The 24,858-nt window shown below is 35.6% G+C and overlaps 1 protein-coding gene across 1 annotated transcript; it reads left to right on the plus strand.

Moving 5' to 3' along the window:
* Window positions 1-5,535: 5,535 nt before the first annotated feature.
* Window positions 5,536-19,183, plus strand: LOC127637043 (5-hydroxytryptamine receptor 7-like). Its single transcript, XM_052117891.1, has 2 exons — window positions 5,536-5,999; window positions 18,433-19,183. Exons 1-2 carry the CDS (start codon window positions 5,536-5,538, stop codon window positions 19,181-19,183), a joined length of 1,215 nt encoding a protein of 404 aa, XP_051973851.1.
* Window positions 19,184-24,858: the final 5,675 nt, after the last annotated feature.

Below are 24,858 nucleotides of genomic sequence, written 5' to 3' on the forward strand. Positions count from 1 at the left end.
TATAGGAACTAGCATTGTTTTTGTTCTATTTGTTTTCTCCACCATTGTAAAAATTAAATAATATAAAATGTGTATATTCAATGTCATATTTCAGTTAATAACTTCTGCACTTTTCTTGTTAAACAATAAATGATACAAATTATTAAAAGTCAAACATTTGTCTGACAATCTGTTCCAATGTGTTGGGGGCATTGTGTACAATGTGTCACAAGGGAGGCCCCACTGTCTTTGAAAACCCCTGGTGTAGGCTATTTACTATGTCTCAACCCACTGACAAGCGATACTCTCTTGAGCCCTTGATAAGGAGCTAAACAGAGGTCAATCCTTTCTTACGTCTAATGTAAGATTAAATGTACAAGTTTGAAAGGGATCACACGGATAACTTAAATTAGTTTAGTTGTACCCCAAACAAGGTCTCTGTGGAAGATGCATTCTTCACAACAATGGTGGTGTTGTGACAGTTTAAAAAAATATATTTTAAGGGAGGAAAGCAATGGGATCAAAGCATGTGTACTACAGTACTGGGAATGATTATTCCCTTGTAGACCTCTAAGGACCTTATTTCTGAATATGTGACAAACTTATAGTAAAAGATTTATTCAGGGTGATTAGCCTACTTAAAACACTAATAAAGAAGTGAGGAGACCTTCTAATTTCCAGACCAAACTGAGAGACGTTTTACAAAAAGAAAACACGCTTATTAAACAGACAGTAGTTTATTTGTATTTGACACAGCTTTGGCAGCTTCAATTTCATTAATCACATGCAATTTGCATATTCATACCACCTCGAGCATCATGATTTGCTACTGATTATGGTCAAGTTTACTAATAAGAGCTGTAACAATGCATATTTCACACACCAAATCTTAATATGTTAACTATATTGATCTCTTTTTTTAATTCATACTACTTCACCTCATTAAGCCTTACTCGACCACCTGTCAAATAAATACAATCATGCGTGTGTCGTTAAAAACTAGACTTTCCAAAGTTATCCAAAAGTCAGCACAGTAGATGTTCAAATGATTGTATTATTATATTAGACTCAGCCTAATAATTACACATACACTGAATGTCACTGAGCCAACAGAGCGGGTTAGCTCACAGAAAACCAGCCAAACTAAAGCAAAAACGGACAGATTAAGAGATAAACTGTACCTTTGACGAGCCGATCGGTGGTGGATTGTTTATTCTGCTCCTTCCCCGACATCCTTCGGTGTTTCTCGATGGAATACTCGTAATTCCTCCGTGTAGCTGAACCCAGCTAGTCTCGTTAGCCCGCTAGCTTGGCTAAGCTACTGACGTTTCAGTTGATGAGGAAGAAAAGTCCTGACAGCTCCGCTGTAAAAGCGGGGAAACCAAGTCACAGCGCTCGTCAGGGTCGGTTTGTTGATATGTACACTCAAGTGGTGAGGGGAAGGGGGAAGGGGGAGCCCACTGTAGAGTTTTATTTTCTGCCGAGTCTGTCCTTCGGGTTTGCTCACAGAGGCGACCCAGCTGCTGTGAGGGGGAGGCGAGGGAGGAAACGCGCGAGGGTGAAAGGGCTTCTGCGCGAGATGTTGGTTGATGGTGTAGCTGCCAGTTTTTTCCGCGAGACCAGAAACAGTAAATGTGTATTCCGGGTTGTTTTGAGTTTAAACGCTCAGTTTTTGAGCATTTTTCGCGTGTTTCCCCCTTTCGTTTCTCCTCTTTCTCCTTTGATTTCCTTAAAAATCGTCCTGTCTCTCCTTTCTCGCGGATTAAATTCTAATCCACAGCGCAAACGGATTTCCTACAACATGGCGGCTCGTGCTCCGCGCATAGATGTATGGGTAGTGTAGTTTTTGTTAGAAGTTTGCAACGATGCGCTATCCAAAAAAAATTACAAATATGATTAAATTACGGAGGGCTGTACAATTATTCTAGAGGATAATCCGATTTTGATAACATGAACATTTTGTAATACATCCAATACACTCATACAGAGAAACACAAGGGAGCTGGTTAAAACTTGACGAACGGAAGGTAACTCGTAAAGAGTAATACAGTATCGTCTCCCCGTGGTCCAATGGAGAACAGCAATTTTTTTCTCTGTTCCATTGTCTTATCAAGTTGATAAAGCTGACATTAATAACGAACATAATTTGAATAGTGAAAATACATTTTATTATTAAATTAAAATAATTAAAGTATTTAAAGATATATTTAAATATAATGTATACAATTCGACAGCACAATACAAAATAATATTTTATAGTGGTTCTATATGCACATTGTTTAATTTTCCTAGTCAGTTATAATCACTGATATAGCCCAGATGTATTCAATGGTATCATGCTTTTCGGTGATAGCATAGCAGGGTCACACCATGTCAGTCCTAGACATAAATTTGTACAACTTTGAAATGGACCAGACCTTATATTTTACTACCCTATAATAATGACAATGCAGTGACCCGAAGATGAGAGTATTCTCAAAACATTGTAGGCTTTGGAGATGTACTATTGTGTTTCTCAAAATGAAATGGGCTCAGATGGTCATTGTCTCAACAGAAGGTAACTACATCTAAGCACTCATTTGCGTAAGTAAGCCTCATTCAAAAAAAAGTTAAGATCAGAGTGCATGAGAGTTGTGACTGAATGTAACAATATGGTTCTTACTCTCCCATTAAATATGGCTATATGGATTATATGGACAAAATATATCTCCAATGAACAAAGTTTAAAGGGATAATTCACCCAAAAATGTTTTCTCATCATTTACTCACTCTCATGGCATCCCAGACGTGTATGGCTTTCTTTCTTCTGCTGAACACAAACTAAGATTTTTAGGAGAATATCTCAGTTCTGTAGGCCCATACAATGCAAGTGAATGGTGACCAAAATGTAAAGCTCTGAAAAGAACATAAAGGCAGTATAAAAGTAATCTATATTAACCCTATAAAGCCTGACATATTAAATAATTTTAAGGTAATTAAATATTTTTGACAATAAACTGTTTTTATTCAAATTAGACAAACTATAAATATATATATATTTTTTATGTATCATATTTAATACATTAGGCTTTAAAGGTCATTATGCTCCTGAGGCCCATTTTTTAAGTTTTTCTTAGCCCATAAATGCTACAGTGTTATATATTGGGGTATTATCAGAGGGCTCCCTGGGTTTTTCAGAAATACCAAATGTTTGAGATTTTGGCCAAGACAACTTCCTCTAAATATGGATTGAAATGTATCACAGTTCAGTTCAGCACATCAAATAGAATATGAATAAAATATAATTTGTATCTATTTTATGCACAAAACAATATATTGACATTCAAAGAAGAGACATTTTAAAACTTTTTTTGCTGGGTCTCAGGAACTTATGATAAGATATCATATTAGCTTTATAATGACAGAGTAGGCTGCGTATATGAAAATATACCAAAATAATAGTTTGCACTTTAAATATATCTTATAAAATGTTTATGTCAGAATTCAAAGCTCTGTGATTTAATTTTTTTGTGCATGAATGTAATGTAATGGTGATTGAGTGATATATATATACAATGGCTTTCAAACAGAGGTTTTCAAAATTATAATATTTAAAATTTTAACCAAGCACAAGTTGCTTATATTCAGCAAATGCTCATTTTAAAATATTGGCTGAATAGTAAACATAAAGTTTTAACGTCAAACTTAACTTAAAACAAACATAAAAAAACAAAGACACACATGCAATGAGTCTCTCTCTCTCGAACTAGCGCCTCCGGCTCCCCTTTATTTCGCTCTCCCATTGATCAGCTGTTTCAGCGCTGGCTGTGCAGTCACACCCGCCTCCTCATCACAATAATCATTAGTCACTTTTACTAATAATCTGTAATTTATCACAACATATGAGTCACTTTTCGTGCAATTCTGCTGCCATTTTACCATACCATATGGCTCGTCAGCTTGAACAGAGAGTGAAACAAGATCCGTCAAACGTTGTGTATCATATTTGATACACATGTACGCCTTTATAGGGTTAATCCATCTCTTCTGAAGCGATCCAGTCAGTTTTGGACGAGAACAGAACAAAAAACAATATAACTCCTTTTGCAATATAAATCTTGACATCTGCAGTATCCTTGGCAATCATGATTTCAAGCTTGATTACATTTCATATAGCACAATCTTGCTTTCTGCGCATACGTCAAGTGCTAGGAAGTGAAATTGAGCTTGAAATCATGATTGTGCCCAGAGATTGCAATGGAAACATGCAAAACATATGTTATATGCTGATCTGTTTCACCCAAAATAGATTAGATTGCATAAGAAGACATGAATTAAACCACAGGAGTCTTATGGATTACTTTTATGCTGCCTTTATGTGCTTTTTGGAGCTTCAAAGTTTTGGTCATTCACTTGCATTGTATGGGCCTGCATGAGAAATTCTTCTAAAAAAAAATGTTTTGTGTGTTTAGTCAGATACATCTGGGATGGCATGAGGGTGAGTAAATGAGAGAATTTTCATTTTTGGGTGAACTGTCACTTTAACCCCTCATGCCAAGATTCTACACCAGAGGGCGACCTGGTGTTCCATTGAGAGGGAATTATTTAGCTATTTTTACATTGAAACAAGATTTACCTGAATTATTAATTTGTTGGCTTTATATATTTGAATAGTTTTCTCTTAAATGCTTATTTTGAGTTATACAACACAAGCTTGCTGATTGGATGGGAACTATGTGATACTGAATGCATTAAAACTGACAGACATTTCTTCAATTCAAATGTTCCTAAAAATTCTTAAGAATTTCCATGATTCCATGAGTTTGAATCCAGGGTGTGCTGAGTGACTCCAGTCAGGAGTCAACCAATCAACCAATTGGCACGGTTGCTAGGGTGGGCAGTCACGTTGGGTTAACCTCCTCGTGGTCGCTATAATGTGGTTCTCGCTCTCAATGGGGGGCTTGGTGAGTTATGCATGGATGTTGCAGAGAACAGTGTGAGTCTCCAGGCGCTATGGTCTCCGGGGTAACGCGCTCAACAAGCCACGTGATAAAATGCATGGATTGATGGTCTCAGACCTCCGCCACCCGGATTGAGGAGAGTCACTACGCCACCCCGAGGATCTAGAGCGCACTGGGAATTGGTCATGCCAAATAAAATAATAATAATAATAATAATAATAATAATAATAATAATAATAATGAAAAAATACAATTACATGCATTTTAAATATTACTGTATATTTTTGTGTATAAACTATTCATATTTAATTGGACTTATCTTTAATATTTAATTAGTCGTATGTTTTTAATTAAAATATTAAAACTCATTAATGAGATTTTCCAAATGTTCTGTATAACGTGGTATGTACTTAAGGAATGTTTTAATTTACATTTAAATTAAATAATGCATAAAAAAATCACTTTAAAATGTTTCAAGAGGAGGGAGGATTTGCCCATAACGTCTACCAGGGTTCACAAGCAGGTTCAATGTCTCCATGAGACACAAGACAAGAAGAACGTCCAATGACCACCACAGACGCGCTGAAGATTCATTCCCTTTAAAAATATTGATATGATGTTCACGACACATGGAGCCGATCTGGTATCGGGATCCAGAGAGACCGAAATCGCATTTCTAAATGGAAAAACTGAGTTTTTACCCACTGTCAGAACCACAGTGGAGCCCAAAAGTAATGAGTCGTGTGGAGAGCAACACACTCTGGACTTGGACTTGACTAAGACAGTCATCATTGGGATGATGCTCAGCATTATAACCGCGGTCACTGTGATGGGAAACACTTTGGTAGTGATTGCGGTGTGTGTCGTGAAAAAACTAAGACAGCCGTCAAACTATCTTCTAGTTTCTCTTGCCATAGCGGATCTGTCTGTGGCAGTTGTGGTGATGCCCTTTGTCATTGTGACTGACCTGACAGGAGGCGTCTGGCTGTTCGGGGAGGTTTTCTGCAACATCTTTATTGGGATGGATGTCATGTGCTGCACGGCATCAATAATGACATTGTGTGTGATCAGTGTGGATAGGTAAGTTCATATTAAAACTGGTTTATTTAAAAGGTGTTGTCAACTCTTGAAATGTATAGCATGGCGTTAATTTCTACAATAATAATAATAATAATAATAATAATAATAAACAGTTTTAGTCTAATTTCAAAATTTAGCCTATGCATATACCTAACAAATGTATAGCCTAAAAATGTATTTAACAACATTATATTTAAGTTTAATTTCATTTGAAACATTGCCCAGTTGTTTGATGGTAATATGTTACCCAATTGAGTTGTTTTTTAAACAATAGACAAATAGACTAATTATATATTTATAATTATATAAATAAATAAATAAATATATTTGTAGGTCTGTTTTTACAAAACCTGTAACGAAAATGTCAGTCTTAATTTCTCCAAAATCAAAGGAAACAAATATGACATTATAACCTATTTTGCACATAAAAAAATGAAGCCGCTAATATTTTTAGGGCCAATAAGATTCGATTTTACATTGTGACATTAGTTTCATTACATTCAATATATTTTACCACCAAATTCTCATTAACGCAAATAAAAAAATATTTTATTTTAAATGGTCAGATATTCTCATTACCAAAATGTGAAAAATTATATATTTATAATTCATATTGTATTTGATGTGCTAAATTGACATGTGATACATTTCAATCCATATTTAGAGACCAAGCAGAGGAAGTTGTCATGGCCAAAATCTCAAACATTTGGTATCTCTGAAAAGCGCAGGGAGCCCTCTGATAATACCCCAATATTTAACACTGTAGCATGTATGGGCTAAGAAAAACATAATTAACAAAGGATTTATACACCATAGCAGTAATCTACTCCAGCATACTACCTTCAATTTTTGCAGATTTTAGTAAAAAAAAAAAAAAAAAAAATATATAGGCCTATATATATTTTTTTTTTTATTAAATAATCAGTGTACAACAACTATTTTCTTACTGTTATACAGCAAAAACAGCTATGTTTGTTACAGCAATGAGAATCCTCATTGAAAACAAAGATAAACTATGAGAAGTAAAATGTCCGAGTTGGGGTAAAATGTGCTCAAGTGACCTGAAAATAACGTCATAATGAAAAAAAATCTTAGTGGTCTAAAATTTAAGCTTAATTTTATTTATGCAAAAAATAATTAAAAAAAAAAAAAAAAATAATAATTATATATACTGTATATATACTGGAAGCCAAAAGTTTGGAATAAGATTTTGCTCTTATGGAAAGTAATTGGTACTTTTATTCACCAAAGTGGCATTCAACTGATCACAAAATAGTATTGTCAGGACATTAATAACATGAAAAATTACTAGTGCAATTTGGAAAAAAAATTCAGAACGTCTTAAACTACTTCAAAGAGTTCTCGCTTTACAGATCCTTGGCATTCTAGCTGTCAGTTTGTCCAGATACTCAGGTGACACTTCACCCCACACTTCCTGTAGCACTTGCCATAGATGTGGATGTCTTGTCGGGCACTTCTCACACTCCTTACACTCTAGCTGATCCCACAAAAGCTCAATGGGGTTAAGATCCATAACACTCTTTTCCAATTATCTGTTGTTCAATATCTGTGTTTCTTTGCCCACTCTTACCTTTTATTTTTGTTTTTCTGTTTCAAAAGTGTCTTTTTCTTTGCAATTTTTCCCATATGGCCTGAGTCTTCTCATTACTGTTGTAAATGAAACTGGTGTTGAGCGGGTATAATTCAATGAAGCTGTCAGCTGAGGACATGTGAGGTGTCTATTTCTCAAACTACAGACTCTGATGTACTTATCCTCTTGTTTATGGGCCTTCCACATCTCTTTCTGTCCTTATTAGATACAGCTGTCCTTTGTCTTTGAAGACTGTAATGTACACCTTTGTATGAAATCTTCAGTTTTTTGGCAATTTCAATCATCGTATAGCCTTCATTCCTTAAAAAAATTATTGACTGATGAGTTTCTAAAGAAAGTTTCTTTTTTGCCATTTTTGACCTAATAATAACTTTAAGGCATGCCAGTCTTTGCATACTGTGGCAACTCAAAAACAAACACAAAGACAATGATAAGCTTCATTTAACAAACCAAATATCTTTCAGCAGTGTTTGATATAATGGCTAGTACCAAATTAGCAATTTAGCGTGATTACTCAAGGATAAGGTGTTGGAGTGATGGTTGCTGGTCTAGACTTAATCAAAAATGACTTTTTCAAATAGTGATGGGTCTGTATTTTACATCAGTAATGTCCTGACTATACTTTGAGATAAGTTGAATGACACTTTGGTGAATTAAAATACCAATTTCCTTCCGAAACAGCAAAATCTGAACATTATTCCAAAATGTTGTCAGCCAGTGTATATACATATATTTTAATATGCAATTTTATATTTATCATGACAATTTCTTGCATTAGTGATATTAACAAACATTTTTACATTTTAAAATGCTTCACAAATAATTTATTTATTTGCTTTGAATAGTTTATTACGAAGCTTGGATTCATAAGGGAAACTTGGGTTAAATGAAGTGTTCTTTATCTTTTCTCCTGGGCAATGGTGGAAATGCTAATTAGCTTTTTTGTACAGTAGTCAAGAATTCAGGGTATGTGTCAATACAGATTCCGACTTTAAAAAATAACCCTACTGTGAGAAATATTAACTGCCCCAATCTGACATTCATAAAAAAATTAACTTGTATGAACACAGTTCAACCTCTCAGTAAAAATCTACATTGAACCTGGTCATAATGTATCCCAGTGTGGTTTTATGGTGTTGTTATTGTTTGGAGACTAAACCTCTCAATGTCCTAATTTAAGACTGAGATCTGAAGTAGGTGTTTGAAACCAACACACAAACCCACTGCTAGACAAATCATGCATTTGTGTAAATGGATTTCTGACTCAAAATCATATAATTATCGAGATTATAAGGGCAACTGTTATATTTGACTGAGTTACTATATCTGATCTGTTGAGCATTACAATATGTTTATTAATGGTTTATTAAGTACATTTTTTAAATATGAAATGTATCCATTTATTTATTAAAAAGAAAGATATCCGTATACCTCATTACAATAGCCATTCAATTTAAGTAACCCTTAATATGTAAACAGAACATTAAAAATGCTTCCATGTCATTCGAAACCCTGACAGAACTTCGAAGCTGCCTCCTGGTGTGCTCTTTTATAGTGTGAGGTAGATTTCTGGGCTGTAAGACAGATTCAGATTCTCTAAAAAGTTAGACAGCAAATGGTACATTTTGCAAGTGCTGGAGATAAATAATTCATGGATCATAGATGGCTGTAGAAATATTCTCTTTTAAAGTGATTTTCAGCTACGTGAAAAGTTTTTTCTCTAGCATTAAGTCTTCATTTAAGTCAACGATTATTGCTTCTTTTAGAAAATGGAAAGCTTGAATAGCCAAACACAACTTAGGCACTTCATGCACCTGCTAGAGTTCATTTCTGTTTTGAATGGATCATTGAAAAGTCAATAAAACTGAATAAAACTAAATGAAACCAAGTGGCATTTACAGTATATATCTGTTATTTCATAATATAGGACTGCTTCAAGCTGACAGAAATGCTACAGTAACTCAGATAATCACTCTGTACAATTATAGTGAGCAGAATAGCATCTCAGAATGCACAACACGTCGAACATTGAGGCGGATGGGCTAGAATAGCAGAAGACCATGTTGGGCAATTTATTGGGACTGTAGTGTTCCTAATAAAATGCTCAGTGAGTGTATTATTGCAAATGCAAGTAAAAGGGAAAATACAATACGAATAATAGATCCCATATTTATTTCAATAGATACTAATTTATTTCAAGCAGTTAAAACCTCTTGATTCAACTATCCACAAAAGGCCTGAAATTCAGTACACATGCTGAAATGAAAGGACGATTTTCTAATTAAGTCCCCACAGAATATTTGTTCCTCCCTTTGTTTCCACTACTGATGTTCTCTCAAATTAATTAGTCTTGATATTAACCATCAGTTTAAGAGCGCCTTTCATTTCACATAATGTAACACTGAGGCATAAATTCACTAATATGGAAGTGATTGACAATTTGAAGCCCTATAACGATCCTAGCAAGAACTTCAACTGTGCTTTGATCCATGTTTTTGCTTTTGTCTGCCATGCCACTGAAACTCTCGCTCTGTATCGCTTTAGTCAAATCGAAAGTTAAAAAGAGTTGCGGCTACAACACATTGTAGCTATTGCCACCCTGGACATTGGTGAGTGTTAAAACAAATTATTGGATTACTGTAATTTTACTGAAAAAGCATTTACAGTACCATCCATCTTACCAATATATACTGTTACAGAGTACAATTTACAGTATTGTAATGTTTTCTTGCACCAGTATTGTACTGTAATACAATGAATAGATACTGATACACTGTAAGACTTACAGTAATTGGTTGGTCACATTCTCCAGTTTATTTACTGGAATACAATACAGTATATACACATTATAGACTGGCAGTACTTTAACAATACCAGTGAATAAATTAAAATGACAACAAAATGTAACTTTTATTGTGCAATGGATCTTCAAAATGATGTCAATTCATCAAGTATTTCATTGTATCATAATTAAATACATCCCCACTCCTTTCTGTGTCAATTAGCGCTTCAAATTACTTTAACACTTCTGCATGTCATTACTAATAATGAACCTCATTAACATTTCAACTTTGTGCAAAATTGTTTCATTTTTAACACACCTGAATAAATGCAGTCATTCATTTAAAATACTTTCTTTTAAACTCTCCTGAGCACAACATACTCTCTTGCAGTGACGTGCGGTGATGTCTTAAAGAGGCTAGGCACTGAGTTATGAAAGCCAGATTACCTGATTTATTGTTTAAGCTAATAATACGTAATAACAGTGAACGTTAGCTAAGCGCATATCATATGCATTGCTTGATATGCAGCGTAGTCTATATACATCCTGATTTTACATGTAAAAATCAGGATGTATATCGTGTACTCTCTCTCTCTCTCTCTACATCTACTACATACAGACACACATACACACACACACACACACACACACACACCAGCACGTAAACAGTGCACGTTACGCACAAGCTGGCATATCAAGAAATGTATATGTATTTTATATATGTTTTATATATAATATATACGATTTTGTTAATATATCTTCATTAGATATTATTATACAAAATTCAGTAGTCAAAACACAGAACATATAACAGAACATAAGTTGTTTATTTTTTACAACATTATGTGCTTATTTTTTTATGTGCAATCTTCATCTTTATAACAGAAGATACAATACAGGTAATCCTTTACCTTTTCATTGTGGTAGGTTATATTCAGCTTCCTTTGCTCGTCAAGTGCAAGGTCGATCCAAGATTTTCCAAAGGTTTTCAGTGTAATTTGACACTGGATGTGAGCTGACGACTTTTCATGCTTGGTTAAAGCTGCGGGCAGGTTGTTCAAATCACAATATCCCGCTGAAGTCCAAACAGTCTGACTGGTTGAAAAAAGCAGGCAGGGATAGCAGTACAGCCGCTGATTGTTAGCACAGCCACATAGCCAATCTTTTCTTACATACCAATCAGTTTGAAATGATCGGATAATTTTTGGGCCCTTTTGCTGTACTAGTCCATCTAAGGCTGGCGTAGACCTCCCTCTTGCAATTAACTCATATTTGGAATTCAAATCGAGCTTGGAAGTTGAAAATTTCTTAATTCCGTGATTACGGCCGGTGCTGTCATTTTGATTTTGAATTTGGCGGGGATTAGGCATGTACGCTAGCTGTGGTGTAATGACGTTAGCTACGCAAATGTCCAGGAATATCTCGATTTTAATTGGTCCATGTCTGATATGTAACGGAGATGATTACGGGCATAACATATTTACGTCAAAAGGCACAGCAGATTTGTGCTTTTTGCCGTACATGTTAAAGAATACAGGATCGAAGTGCGCATGCGCAACATGGGGTTTCCGCTTGTTGTCTGCAATGAATGGACCGTAAAAGCACTGCTTATTCTACCATTTGTTTTTAGTTGATTATGCGTAACTGCTACATTTGTCATCATAACGTCTAAACAATTGGAATAACACACATATTGCATATATAAATCACAAGAATAAAAAGTAAAAATACAAATACAAGTTTATTATTTAATAAACATTTTATTTTTGAATTTTGGCAGGGTAGGCAGTGCCTAGTTTGCCTACCCAGACCGCACGTCAGTGCTCTCTTGTGGTAGATTAATAATTTAGCAAAATCAAATTAACAAACTGCTTGATGGTTGGAGGAAGCAACACAAGGATTCAGGCTAGAGTTTCTTCGTTTGTAACGTTTTGCCACTTCTGGAGCACCTGGAGTCTGAATTGATCCTCACAATGAACCTTAGAAATAAATGATGAACATTCTACGATACATGACAATTAGCTTTTCTCCCTAATGTCTCTCCAAACTAATAAACTAATATATATATAAAATTATATATATATATATAATTTTATTCTGTTTATCACACAAAGTAAACATATCACTTCAGACCTGGAATACAATGCACAGCACTGTCCACTACATTGTATTGATAAGATGTGCTTACTTTTGACTTGGCTTTCAATAGACAGCATCCATTTATTTACTGGGAACTGAATCCCCTGAAAATGTTTCAACATTGCAAAAGCATACAAAAGTGTTGTCCTTCATTATGTGGAAATGTGGGAGCTTTTCTCATAATTGTTAGTACACCCAGAAATTTTAATTCTGCCATCATTTACTCACCAAACGTCATTCTATCACCATTGTCAACTCCTTTCTCTCTTTTCCATACAGTGCATGCATAGTGACCAGGATCAGTGAAGTTCAGGAAAGGACAAAATAAAAAGCACTGTTAATTTAGTCCAGATGACTTAAACACTATATACTGCAAGTGTTCTAAATCCATATGATCCCAAATTTTGTATTTCTAGTGAAAAATAGGCAGATACCCACATTTACCCATAATCAGTGCACCAAGGAAATACAGATCACATAAGTCGTTAGTACCACTAATTAATGTTTTAAAGGATCATACCAAGAGTGATCATCTTTGAAGTACTTGGGAGTGCAAATCTCTGCATCTGCTGTGTTGATGTGACTCAAAACACACACACACACACACACACACACACACACACACACACACACACACACACACACACACACACACACACACACACACACACACACACACACATGTTTGACTTTCCATAGACATAATGGTTTTTATACTGTACAAACTTTATATTCTATCCCCTAAACCTAACCCTACCCCTAAACCTAAACCTCACAGAAAACTTTCTGCATTTTTACATTTTCAAAAAACATAATTTAGTATGATTTATAAGCTGTTTTCCTCATGGGGACCGACAAAATGTCCCCACAAGGTCAAAAATTTCGGGTTTTACTATCCTTACTATCATTTGGTCCCCACAAAGTGATAAATACACGCTCACACACACACACACACACACACACACACACACACACACACACACACACACACACACACACACACACACACACACACACACACATGTTGGTCTACCTATCATTATGAGGACTCTCCATAGACATAATGATTTATACTGTACAAACTATAGATTCTGTCCCCTAAACCTATCCCTACCCCTAAACCTAACCCTCACAAAAAACTCTCTGCATTTTTACTTTTTCAATAAAACATCGTTTAATATGTTTTTTTAAGCTATTTAAATTATGGTGACACTACAAATGTCCTCATAAACCACATTTATAGAATAATACCCTTGTAATTACCAGTTTGTAACCTAAAAAATTGTCCTCGTAAACCACATAAACATGCCCACACACACGTTGGTGCAGCTATCATTATGAGGACTCTCCATAGACAATTTTTATACTGTACGCAAATGTAGATTCTATCCCCTAAATCTAACACAACCCCTAAACCTCACAAAAACCTTTCTGCATTTTTAAATTTTCAATAAAACATCGTTTTGTATGTTTTACACACACACACGCACGCACGCACGACACACACACACACACGCATACACACTCTCTCTCTACTGGTCAAAAGTTTTGAAACACTTGACAGAAATGTTTCTCATGATCTTACAAATATTTTGATCTGATATGAAAATATAATTGTGCTACCATACAAATTTTTTTAATTTAAAGGGGTCATGACATGAGAAACCAAATTTGCCTTGATCTTTTGGTATATAAGAGGTCTTTGTATCATTAAAACGTCCTGCAAGTTTAATATTTTAAGACGTCCTCCCCATTCTAAACGAATCATTTATTTAATCAAGCTCAAAATACAGCTCGTTCTGGATTCATGGTTAGAAGTGACGTGTCGGTTAGAAGTGACATTACAGCGTTTGCATATGACCGCCTCCAGCACAAGATAACTACGCTTTAAGCGCAAGACAACTACGCTCATTTCAGTATCGCCGTCGCCTCACAAGTGTTCAGTCGATGGACAGCGAGCTCTGACAGAGACTACTTGTGCACAGGAAAATTACGATGCCACACAGATGTGCTGTTCCTGGCTGTGGTCAAACAAAACCTCTGAATAAGCTGCCGAAAGATCCAGACGTCAGGGAAAAATGGATGCAGTTTATTTTTGCGGACGTCCCAGTCACGGCAGTGTTAACTTAAGCGTTTGTTCTGTACATTTTAAGGATGACTGTTTTGAGAACAAATCTCAATATGATGCTGGCTTTGCCAGAAAACTGTTGCTCAAAGATAAGTCCGTGCCGACTATTCTGGGAACAACGACGACGCAAACTGTAAGTAATCTATTTTAAACTTTAAACTACTTTTTAAAGCGCAATTTCATTCATTATGAATAATCACAGTGTTTTTACTTAGTTTACTTGCTGTTCTGGCTGGGGGCGTCAGTAATTGATACATAGGCACTGACGTTAGCCAATCATAACAGTGGGCGTTAACACTGAAGTCTTAAATGGAAAACGCCCCAAAACAGACTGTTTGAATCAGAGGATGAGAAACAGGGTGGGAAAAGGTCATAAATCACTAGATTTTAAAAGTTTTTCTTAAAAAAAAATATATTAATACTATAATTGCACCTAAGGGAACATAATAATACAATAAAAAAACCCATGTCATGACCCCTTTAAACTAAAATGTAATAAAAAAAAAACATTTTTGACATTGATGACTTAAAGTAATCCGATAATAAAGAAAAGTAGCCAATAAGTGCCCAACATATACAATAGATGGGAACTCCTTCAATACTGTTTAAAAAGCATCCCAGGGTGATTCCTCAAGAAGTTGGTTGAGAAAATTTAAATATTACATGTCTGCAAACTCTAGGCAAAGGGTGACTACTTTGAAGATGCTAAAATATAACACAGTTTTGATTTATTTTGGATTTCTTATGTCACAACATAATTCCCATAGTTCCATTTATGTTTATAGTTTAAAATGTGAAATATATATATATATATATATATATATATATATATATATATATATATATATATATATATATATAATAAAGAATGAGTAAGTGTTTCAAAACAAAAAGTGAATCATAATTTTCTTTCATAAAAAAAAAAAAAAAAGTAATCAAATGGTATCTGGAAAAACAGTAAAAAGCTTAGCCCTCTGCACAGATAGATTTTTAGTAGAACATTTATGATTTCTTCTGTGATGAAAGGGATGACATCAATCAAAAATAATTATTTTTACAGTTTCTATTTAGACTTTCAAATTCATGTTCTTCAGCACCATCTGCAAGCAGTGTTGTTCTCTCTCTCTCTCTCTCTCTCTCTCTCTCTCTCTCTCTCTCTCTGGAGGGCATATATGATTTTAATAGGATGCAAACTTCAGGTTTTCATGTACTGTCACATATGTACCGAAATACAGAAGACCGTAAAATTAGACCACGTCCACAATAATACATTTTGAAAATTTCCATTACCGCATACTTTGAAAAAACGAAGTTTTGGGAATGTGACTCGCTGCCTAATCAGTTAATGGCTAAACCGACAGCATGTTTTAAATGAAGGGTACTCTCAAGGAAAATGGTCTCAGAACAGTTTGAAAACTACGTTATTTTCATCCTACCATTGTATACAGCATCAGAAAGCAGAATTTTGAACGTACACAGGAATTCAGACATAGCACACGAAAACCTGAAGTGCATTGCATTGTTTTACAGTGCATTGTACAAATCTAATGGTACTCAGCTACACTGCAACGCAGTTTGTAGACAGAGGAATGTTGCCAACATGATCACAGGGGACATCGACATGTTGCTTTCTGAATATTCATGTACCCTTAAATGAACCCATTGAGAGTTACTCAGAAGTGGCATCTCCCATCAGACATTTTGCATGGAAACAAGGAAGTAATCACATTCCAGTAAACAATGATTCAAAGGTAGTATTTTCATTCTAGGATTAAATTTGCACTCCACTGATGGTTAGGTTTAGGTTTGGGTTAGGGGCTAAAATATGCATTCCTGTTGACTGTATTACACCATTTACATCTAAAAATACAACTTCCTTTTTGTGCCACTCACCCCAAAATCGGAGCACACACACATACATACAGTACGTTCCAGTCAATTGTACTTGTATATAACATTTTATTTTTCCCAATTGAACTCTTAAATATACATGGATAAATATTTGTATTACTACCCCTTGAGGCATATTTAGAAAGTTGAAGTAGTTCGAACAGAATTATTAAAAATTTCTGACTGATCTCACAGTGAAATCGGAAACAGTAGGTTGACTTTTCTTTAGCTAAAGTTGGTCTGTGCTTAACGAAATACGAAACACTGCCCCCAGTGGCCAAAGTGCTAAGTAATGATCCCATTACATGTTCCCATTTCTCTGCAAGTTAAACTTGCATTAAGATCTTCAATGTTATGGCTTTGTCAAAAAGGTTCATACAGCAATAGAATATTCGCTCAAGAATTCTGATGCCTTCAAAAGCTTTCAAAAAGAACTTATTATGCAGTTCCCCATTATAAATATGTAATGTTTTCATTAGTAATCTTATTCTATCTGTGCTTTAGTCTATCCTAATGTTCAGCGACCAAATGGGTTAATGGGTACTTGGGCACAAAAGAATGTCACATGCATAAAATTGCCTCTATTATAAATGATCTAATTGTCAACATCTTTATTGTTGAGATTTAAATGCACTTCTGAATTTCACATTATCTAGATGGAGCCATGACCTTACAGCAAGGGCCTTAGGGGTTGTACCAACTAGTCAATTAGTTCTGCCTCTAGCTGATGCAGTGGATCTGTCATATTGTCATGGATTACATGACATGCACTTGTTCTACACATGCTGACAGTAGGCTGAAAATGCCTCAATACTCAATAAATTTGGTGACGGGCGAAAGTTCTGCTGCTGAAATCGGTCTGTGCTTAAAAAGTTTAACCACTGCCCCAGTGGCCACATCTGGAAGTGTCTGGAATAGATAACCGGTGTCTTTAAAATAAATACAAGCTGAGAGATCTTCTAGAATGGCTATAAAAATGGCTATTTATATTTTTTTATATTTATATATTTTTATTATTATTATTAACTTGTATGAGATGTTGTATCATTCTTGTACATTTTGTAAAAAAATTGTAAACTAAAAACGTAAATAAAAAGAGCAACATCTGTAAATAACTCCTTTTGTGTACCAAGGAAGAAAAAAGTCATAAAGGTTTTTAGAGCTATGAGGGTTAGTAAATGATGACATAATTTTCATGTTTGGTGAGCTAATCCCTTGACATCTGACTGTGAATGGAATAAAATGCTGTTTTTATTAATTAATTAATTCCATGTTAATTATTGTCTAAATATCTTTTGGGTAAAACAAATATCTTCTGTTGTATCTTCTCAAGTTTTTTGGGTTGATTTTAATTAGTTGGCTAGTCAGACATGCCAGAGATTCAACTGTTGACACAGTCTTCTCCACCTAGGTTGTTGGTGAAATTCAGGTCAGTGGGAATTTCTTGGGTCGGGTGATTTTGAGGTATTTTGAGACATATTTGGCCAATTATTTACAGATGAGAGATCTTTGGGTTCATTTGTTTTGAGGAATGCAGCTTCTTTACTTAAACATCACACATGTCATGTGACGCTATCTTCCCTGCTAAAAATAAAACAGTATGTTATGTGTTGGATGCTGGTGCTCCAAAAAGGCTTCTAGACTAGCTTAATCAGCAAGACTTTCATGGTCAAAAAGCATCACAAGAAAATCCATGCTTGTCAACCAGCTTTGGCAGCTAAGTGTTTTTGGTGAACAACATGGCAATGGTGGTCCACCAGCTAGACTAGCATCAAACCAACAAAAACCAGTCTGGACCATCAAGGGAATTCATGCTGGTCTAAGCTGGTCTTTCCAGCAAGGTTATTAACCATGTACCTTTTCTTCCCTTCTGTTTCCACAGATACCTTGGAATCACTCGGCCTTTGACTTACCCTGCAAGACAAAATGGACAACTAATGGCCAAGATGATAGTCGGTGTCTGGTTAGTGTCGGCATCCATCACTCTGCCCCCATTTTGTGGCTGGGCTCATAATATCAACACTGCAGGGGTTTGTCTGATAAGCCAAGATGTGGGATACACCCTCTACTCCACTGCTGTGGCCTTCTACATCCCAATGGTGGTCATGCTTTTCATGTATTACAAGATCTTCAAGGCTGCCCGCAAAAGTGGGGCAAAACACCAATTCACTGCACTTTCACCAATTCAGGTAACGTGTCCCGAGCCAACCTTAGCCACTGTGGAGGGTGTCTGTATGCATGGGTTGAAGAACACCTCAGGAACCGAGGAGTTCTCCACCTTGTCCTGCCTGTTGAACCGCGAGCGTCGTAGCGCCTCCATTTTCAGATGCGAGCAGAAGGCGGCCACCACCCTTGGGGTGATCATGGGAGTTCTTTCGTTCTGCTGGTTACCCTTTTTTCTCTTCACCATAGCAAGGCCGTTCATTTGTGGGCTGTTCTGCAACTGCGCCCCTGTCTGGTTGGAGCGGGTACTGTTGTGGTTGGGCTACACCAACTCACTCATGAACCCTTTCATCTATGCCTTCTTTAACCGAGATCTGCGCGCCACTTATAAAGACTTACTTCGCTGCCGCTATCAAAACATCAACCGTCGGCTCTCGGCTATGGGAGTGCATGAGGCTCTAAAACTCTGAGAGTTTAAGAATGGTCAGTCTGTTTATGTTTGGGATGGTGCGAGATATGTCCTCTTAACTCTCAAAGAAGCTAAGCAACACAGTTTGGAAAGTGTATTCACAGCACTTTTTGGCTTGTCCCAACAAGCAGGGGTGGGTTTACGATTTCTGAGGCCCCAAGCATCCGAACAGGCCTAAAATCATGTAGTGTAAACTCGGCATTAGTCAAGATCAAACCATTTTAACTCCGACCGCCACTGACCTGTTGCATGACATATGCAATGTCTGTTTTTGAAATTATAGGATTCTGTGGAAAACTGTTTTCACACCAAGCAAACAAATCAAACTCTGATGTCAAACAGATATGTTATGTTAATAATATGACTAATAAATCTTAAGCCCAAAGTATACTTAGTTTTGACACAAACGTTTAACATATGCGTACAGTCGACCACTCAGACTTTCAAATTGTGTATCAAATTATACACCTTTTGACGCCCGTGGGTGCTGATTGAAATGAGTTTCTAGACTATTTCTCTCTTTAGGAGTTTAGACCTATAAATGTCTTTATAGTCCTTCAGACTGTAGTTGCAGGTATAAATACATGTGTGAATACATGAATACAATACAAATGCAGGTTTCTCCTGACCTCTTACCCAAGCACTCTTGACATGCACATCCACTGTTGTTGTTTCCACCATTGTCTCCTAATGTCTAGTGCTACTTTGTGACAGCAACGTCTCAGTTGTAAGTGTTGCCACCTTGTGGACCCTCTAATTAGTGCAAATAATTCCAGGCGCATGCAGATACTACACGTTCAGAGAACACGCGGTTAGAAAAATCGGGCCACGTACACACAGTGCTCGAGCACTTTGTTCATGACTAAATTTACATCACGCATCCTGTAAACATATGCTAAGTGGTTGTGCAAAGCAACAAGACATGTTTAAAAACGTCAAACTGAATGACTCATAGTGTCTTTATATTAATTTACTTTTTTATTAATTTATTGTATATTTATCAAATTTATTTATAATTTTCATCCTTTGTTTTTTGTCATTTCATGTAGTAATTACTTTTTTAACTTATTATTGTCAACATTTGTATTCATGTTACTTTAATTAAACAAACAAATCAATTTGCGCAGACTTTTGAACTAAAGCCGGGTCCACACTGTACGTATTTTACAGTTGTTGTCAGACTGTATGATTTGATCCAAGTGAGATCTTTGGTAAAAGCCATAGCACACTGTACAATATTGTCAGACTGTTCAATACATGTTGTACTGTCCTGATTGACAGCATTAACTTGTTTTTTTATCTGGCCATTGTAGGAGCAGCCACACTTTATGACTGCAACAAAAAATTTCTGACACTGCCAGATCTCCCTTGGAGGCTAAGATTGATCGCATCAGCTTAATGTAAATATGTTATATTAAGCAATCAAAGACTGACGATTTTGCCCTACGACAACAGAAATCTTTTACAATCCCAGAAATTTGTCTCAGACGACAAAATAGTGACCAAAATTAGTCAGGTACTAATTCAACAGTCAGATTCAACAAGAGCATCCCAAGACAGTAAAGTTTCGTGAACCCACATTAGATGAGTCCTTGCTTATTTTCTTTCTACAATGTATCAAAGCAATCGCAAGGACTGCTTTCTATTTTTATGCTCCAAAACTTGTTTTCTCAGTCTACTTTGTATATTTCCTGCTTTCTTGCTACCTAGCAACCTTGTAAAATTGGCCTTCTGAGATGTTATCTGCAGCGCTTTTCATGTGGTCGGCAAAGTGGTATGTAAAGCCCGTGTTAAAGCCCTGACACAAGTAATACAAAAGGGCCTTTTAGCACAGAAAGAAGCATACCTATTGTGCTACAAAAGATCCTTGAATTTTACACAAGACGACAGCTTGATTTCTTTGGACTTTCTGTCGTGATTCTTTTTGTTGCTGTAAGAATACAGAAATAAATTCATACAAAATACAATGAACTAATGGATAGGCAAAAAAAAAAACAAGATGATGGGGTACTGTTGCTGATATTTATTATAAATGTGATACTTTGGTTCACAAATACCGTGACTTTGCATGAGTAGATTGCTTTAGATAACCCTTTAAATAGTCGTGGCATTTTAATTAAATTAAATTTGTATATGATTGTTATTTATTCTGTAACTTCACCTTTACCAATGTATACATATATTGATTGTTGTCTGTGGTTGAGTATGTGTTCTATAATATAATTCATGAGAAAGAAGACAACATTCACAACATATTTTCTAGGCTTTTACAGAAAGAATGTACATTGGATTGCTAAATTGAAATACAAGTGTTATTGTGATTAGACACATCAAATATGGCAAAAATACATTTCAGTTTATAATTGGAGTCCCCTTGTCAACACAATGCTCCTTCTTTGACAACTCAATAATCCACTGGTACATGTTGTTCTCTCTGTGTTTGTTTTTGGAAGATGTCAATATGAGTTCTGGTGTACATGCCTAGCTGTCTCAATACCCATGCTTTCTTAATAAATATTACCCTAATGAATATTCCACTGCACATGAATTTAATTAGCATACTCTTAGAAGACCAAGTGTCTGCATTACTTGTTTACCATGTGGTATGGGTTATGAATGTTATTAGATCTAATAATGTGTTTACTGCACCTCTCTGATCAAGTCAGCATTTAGGGTGCGAAATCCTTTAATTACCACCCAAATGTAATTTATATGCAAAGCCACTTGCTGTCAGATGTTGTTTTTCCTCATATTTAAAAAAAAAAAAAAAAATGTCCATCTATAATTCATTTAATTAATTTGGTTTGTTTATGCTGGTATAACACCAGGATGCAAAACAAGATTTAACACCATAATAGCATACCGTGGCTTGTGTTTTGCATCTTGTCAACTATTATAAACTATTATTTCTCCAGAAGATTGCAAATAATTTTATTAACACTTTTGTGATATATGTCTTTATATCCAGTTTTAGTATCAAGGTGATGAGACGGGACACACAAATCCAATAGACTTGCATTGAAGGAGGAACATGAGCCATTCGGCCACTAAGCAATCATCTAACAATGCTCTAGCAACCATCTGAACATGCTGGCAACCACATACCAATGTTTAAAAATACTCAAAACCTCCTTGCAACCACATATCAAAGTCCTGGTAAGACCACAAAATGCTGGATGGCAGTTCTTATATAATTCAGCATATATGAATGAAAACAAATATAAGGAATATTGGGCATATTCATGCTGGTGGATTATAATTTGGTTCTCTTACCAAGCATCAGCTACTAATTAACCAAGTCCAGTTTGCTCTTTAATTTCTAGCAGAACTGGAACATGAGACACAGGCATCAAAACTGTGTTCCCAATGGTGCAGAGTCTTAACATAAGACATGAATATACCAGTAAAATCAAACTACAAACTGTGTCAGCAACTTTAACTGAGGCCCTGAAGAACCACACCAAAGAGGCATCTACATCAGCACTGAGCTTGGAGGTGTGATGTAGCTCTAATATGCATCATTTAGCAATAAGGAAATACCAGTATGCAAGTATGCTGCTCAGAATCATCAAGTAACTTTTTGAGTGCTCCTCAAGGTCTTCTGCACCCACTTTCACTGGTCAGAACCTTCTGTACTAGAATGTGACTTATGATTTAAAGCTTCTCACTGGAGGGTTTGCCATCTGCTCTGTCTTCTCCGTCCCACAACACTGCTTAATCGAACTGACATTTTCTAACTTCTGTATTTCGCCTTCTGGGTGCTGAAGATAAATTACAGTCAATAATAGCAGGAAGACAACATTTGCAGGGTTTTTGTTCTCTGGTGTATTAATACATGGTGACATGCAAAAGTTATCAATCTAGAAATGTTTACATTTACTCTACATCTCCAAGCCATAACATACTCACAAAGTTTTGGATGAAGTTAACATATTAGATGAAAGTCTGCCGATTTTGCACCCTCATCAAGTTCTGCATAGCAGCTCTTTTACAGGATATACAAAATAAATATGTTATGAGATGATAATGATATTTCAAAGTATTGCAGCACTCAACTGGTCTGTCACGAAATACAAGCAGAACGAATTTCTGTATAAACTGTATACAAAGCCATTCTTACATAAAATGTAATGTAAATTTCTTAAAGAATCATTCAGTGGAATAGGTATTTGAACCAGAATTGTTCAGTTTCTTTTGCTTCCAACATGGTCTCTTGACAACTCGTAATCATTTGTACAAGATCTAAATCGTAAGATATTGCAAAACTTGGCTCATTCATAAAGGTAACATTTTTAGACCAATCAATCAACAAACAAACAGAATTTTAAATTGATTTAATACAGCATTACATTTTACAAACTGTTTGTTAGACATAGTGGGTCTCATTTATGAAACCTTTGAAACATATGAGTAAAATCAGAGTAATTTACGTGTAAAATGGACCTTCCCGAAAACTTTCCTCTGGATTCATGAATGCTTCGTAACCCCCAGATTTGTTAGTAAAATGTGAAATCCAAACATTTGTAAAAAGGGGTTAAAAATTCACAATTATCATAATCCACGCCCATGAAAATGGCATGTAAAGAAGCCACCAGACTTGCTAGTAAATGCTTTTAACATCTACAGAGCAGAACAGGGTCTCAAAGAAAGTGAGGACTTTCTTTGCATGTTAATTTCACTTCTATTAAAATGTCATCATGGCAGTTTGCCTGAAAGAACACAACACGTTTGGATGTCTTACGCACGATTTACATGTGGTCGGTAGCAGATATACATTTTATATGTACCAACTAAAGTTTTGAAAATACGAAAACTTTCATGAATCCGAGAATTTACATCAGAAAGGCTTAATGAATGATTTACATGGAAAAAAAAAATCGCTCATGTTTTATGAATGTGGCCCTATGTACGTAAACATAGGGGCAGAATTCTTTTCTTAAGTGAAAAACGTTGATATAACATTGCTGGGAGTTGCCTGTAGTGTAGTGTCAGTCATATTAACATTACATGGACTCTATTCCAAGTCAAGCCAACTAATTCACTAATTTAAATTAGATCAAAGAGGAAGAGGCAGAGACTTCAAAGTGGTACAACTTGAGTGTATGCTTGATAGAAGAGAATATTAGGCTTTACTTCTGATATCTTTGCATTGCCTGGGATCAAAGGACACCCGTCCACACCCGTATGCACAGACAAAGTCTTAGTCATTTTTACAATGAAATGAACCTGGCTTGCTTCCAGGTATATAGATGTCTACATTTTAAAAATACCATACACAATGTTTTTGCTATATTTTTGTTAATATCACTATGACTTTGTCTATGTTCAGAATGGAACACTTGCTTTTTTGTATTATTTATATATATTCTCAATTTTGCATATAGTAACTTTTAACACTATTACAGTAAATACTACGCGGTATACAGTGATATGACCTTTAAACTTAAGTATGCAACATTGTCACATGGCCTCATTACTTTGCATATTCAGTGGTGTCAGTTAGCATCTAGTTATCACCTCTGAAACAAAAATGTTTTGCATGTTTTAATCCAGTTTTGTGTTAAGTGATACCTCAGTCACCATTCACTTTCATTGCATCTTTTTTTCTATAAAATAAAATTTGTGACTGAGGCCAACATTCTGTCGACAATCTTCCTTTGTGTTCCACGTAAAAAA

This window comes from Xyrauchen texanus, chromosome 44 (genome assembly GCF_025860055.1).
Source record: "Xyrauchen texanus isolate HMW12.3.18 chromosome 44, RBS_HiC_50CHRs, whole genome shotgun sequence".
Lineage (NCBI taxonomy): Eukaryota > Metazoa > Chordata > Actinopteri > Cypriniformes > Catostomidae > Xyrauchen > Xyrauchen texanus.

Coding starts and splice junctions, on each gene's coding strand:
- LOC127637043 (XM_052117891.1), top strand. CDS start 5,536: ATGTTCACGACACATGGAGCCGATCTGGTATCGGGATCCAGAGAGACC. Junction 6,000..18,432: donor TGTGTGATCAGTGTGGATAG/GTAAGTTCATAT, acceptor CTGTTTCCACAG/ATACCTTGGAATCACTCGGC.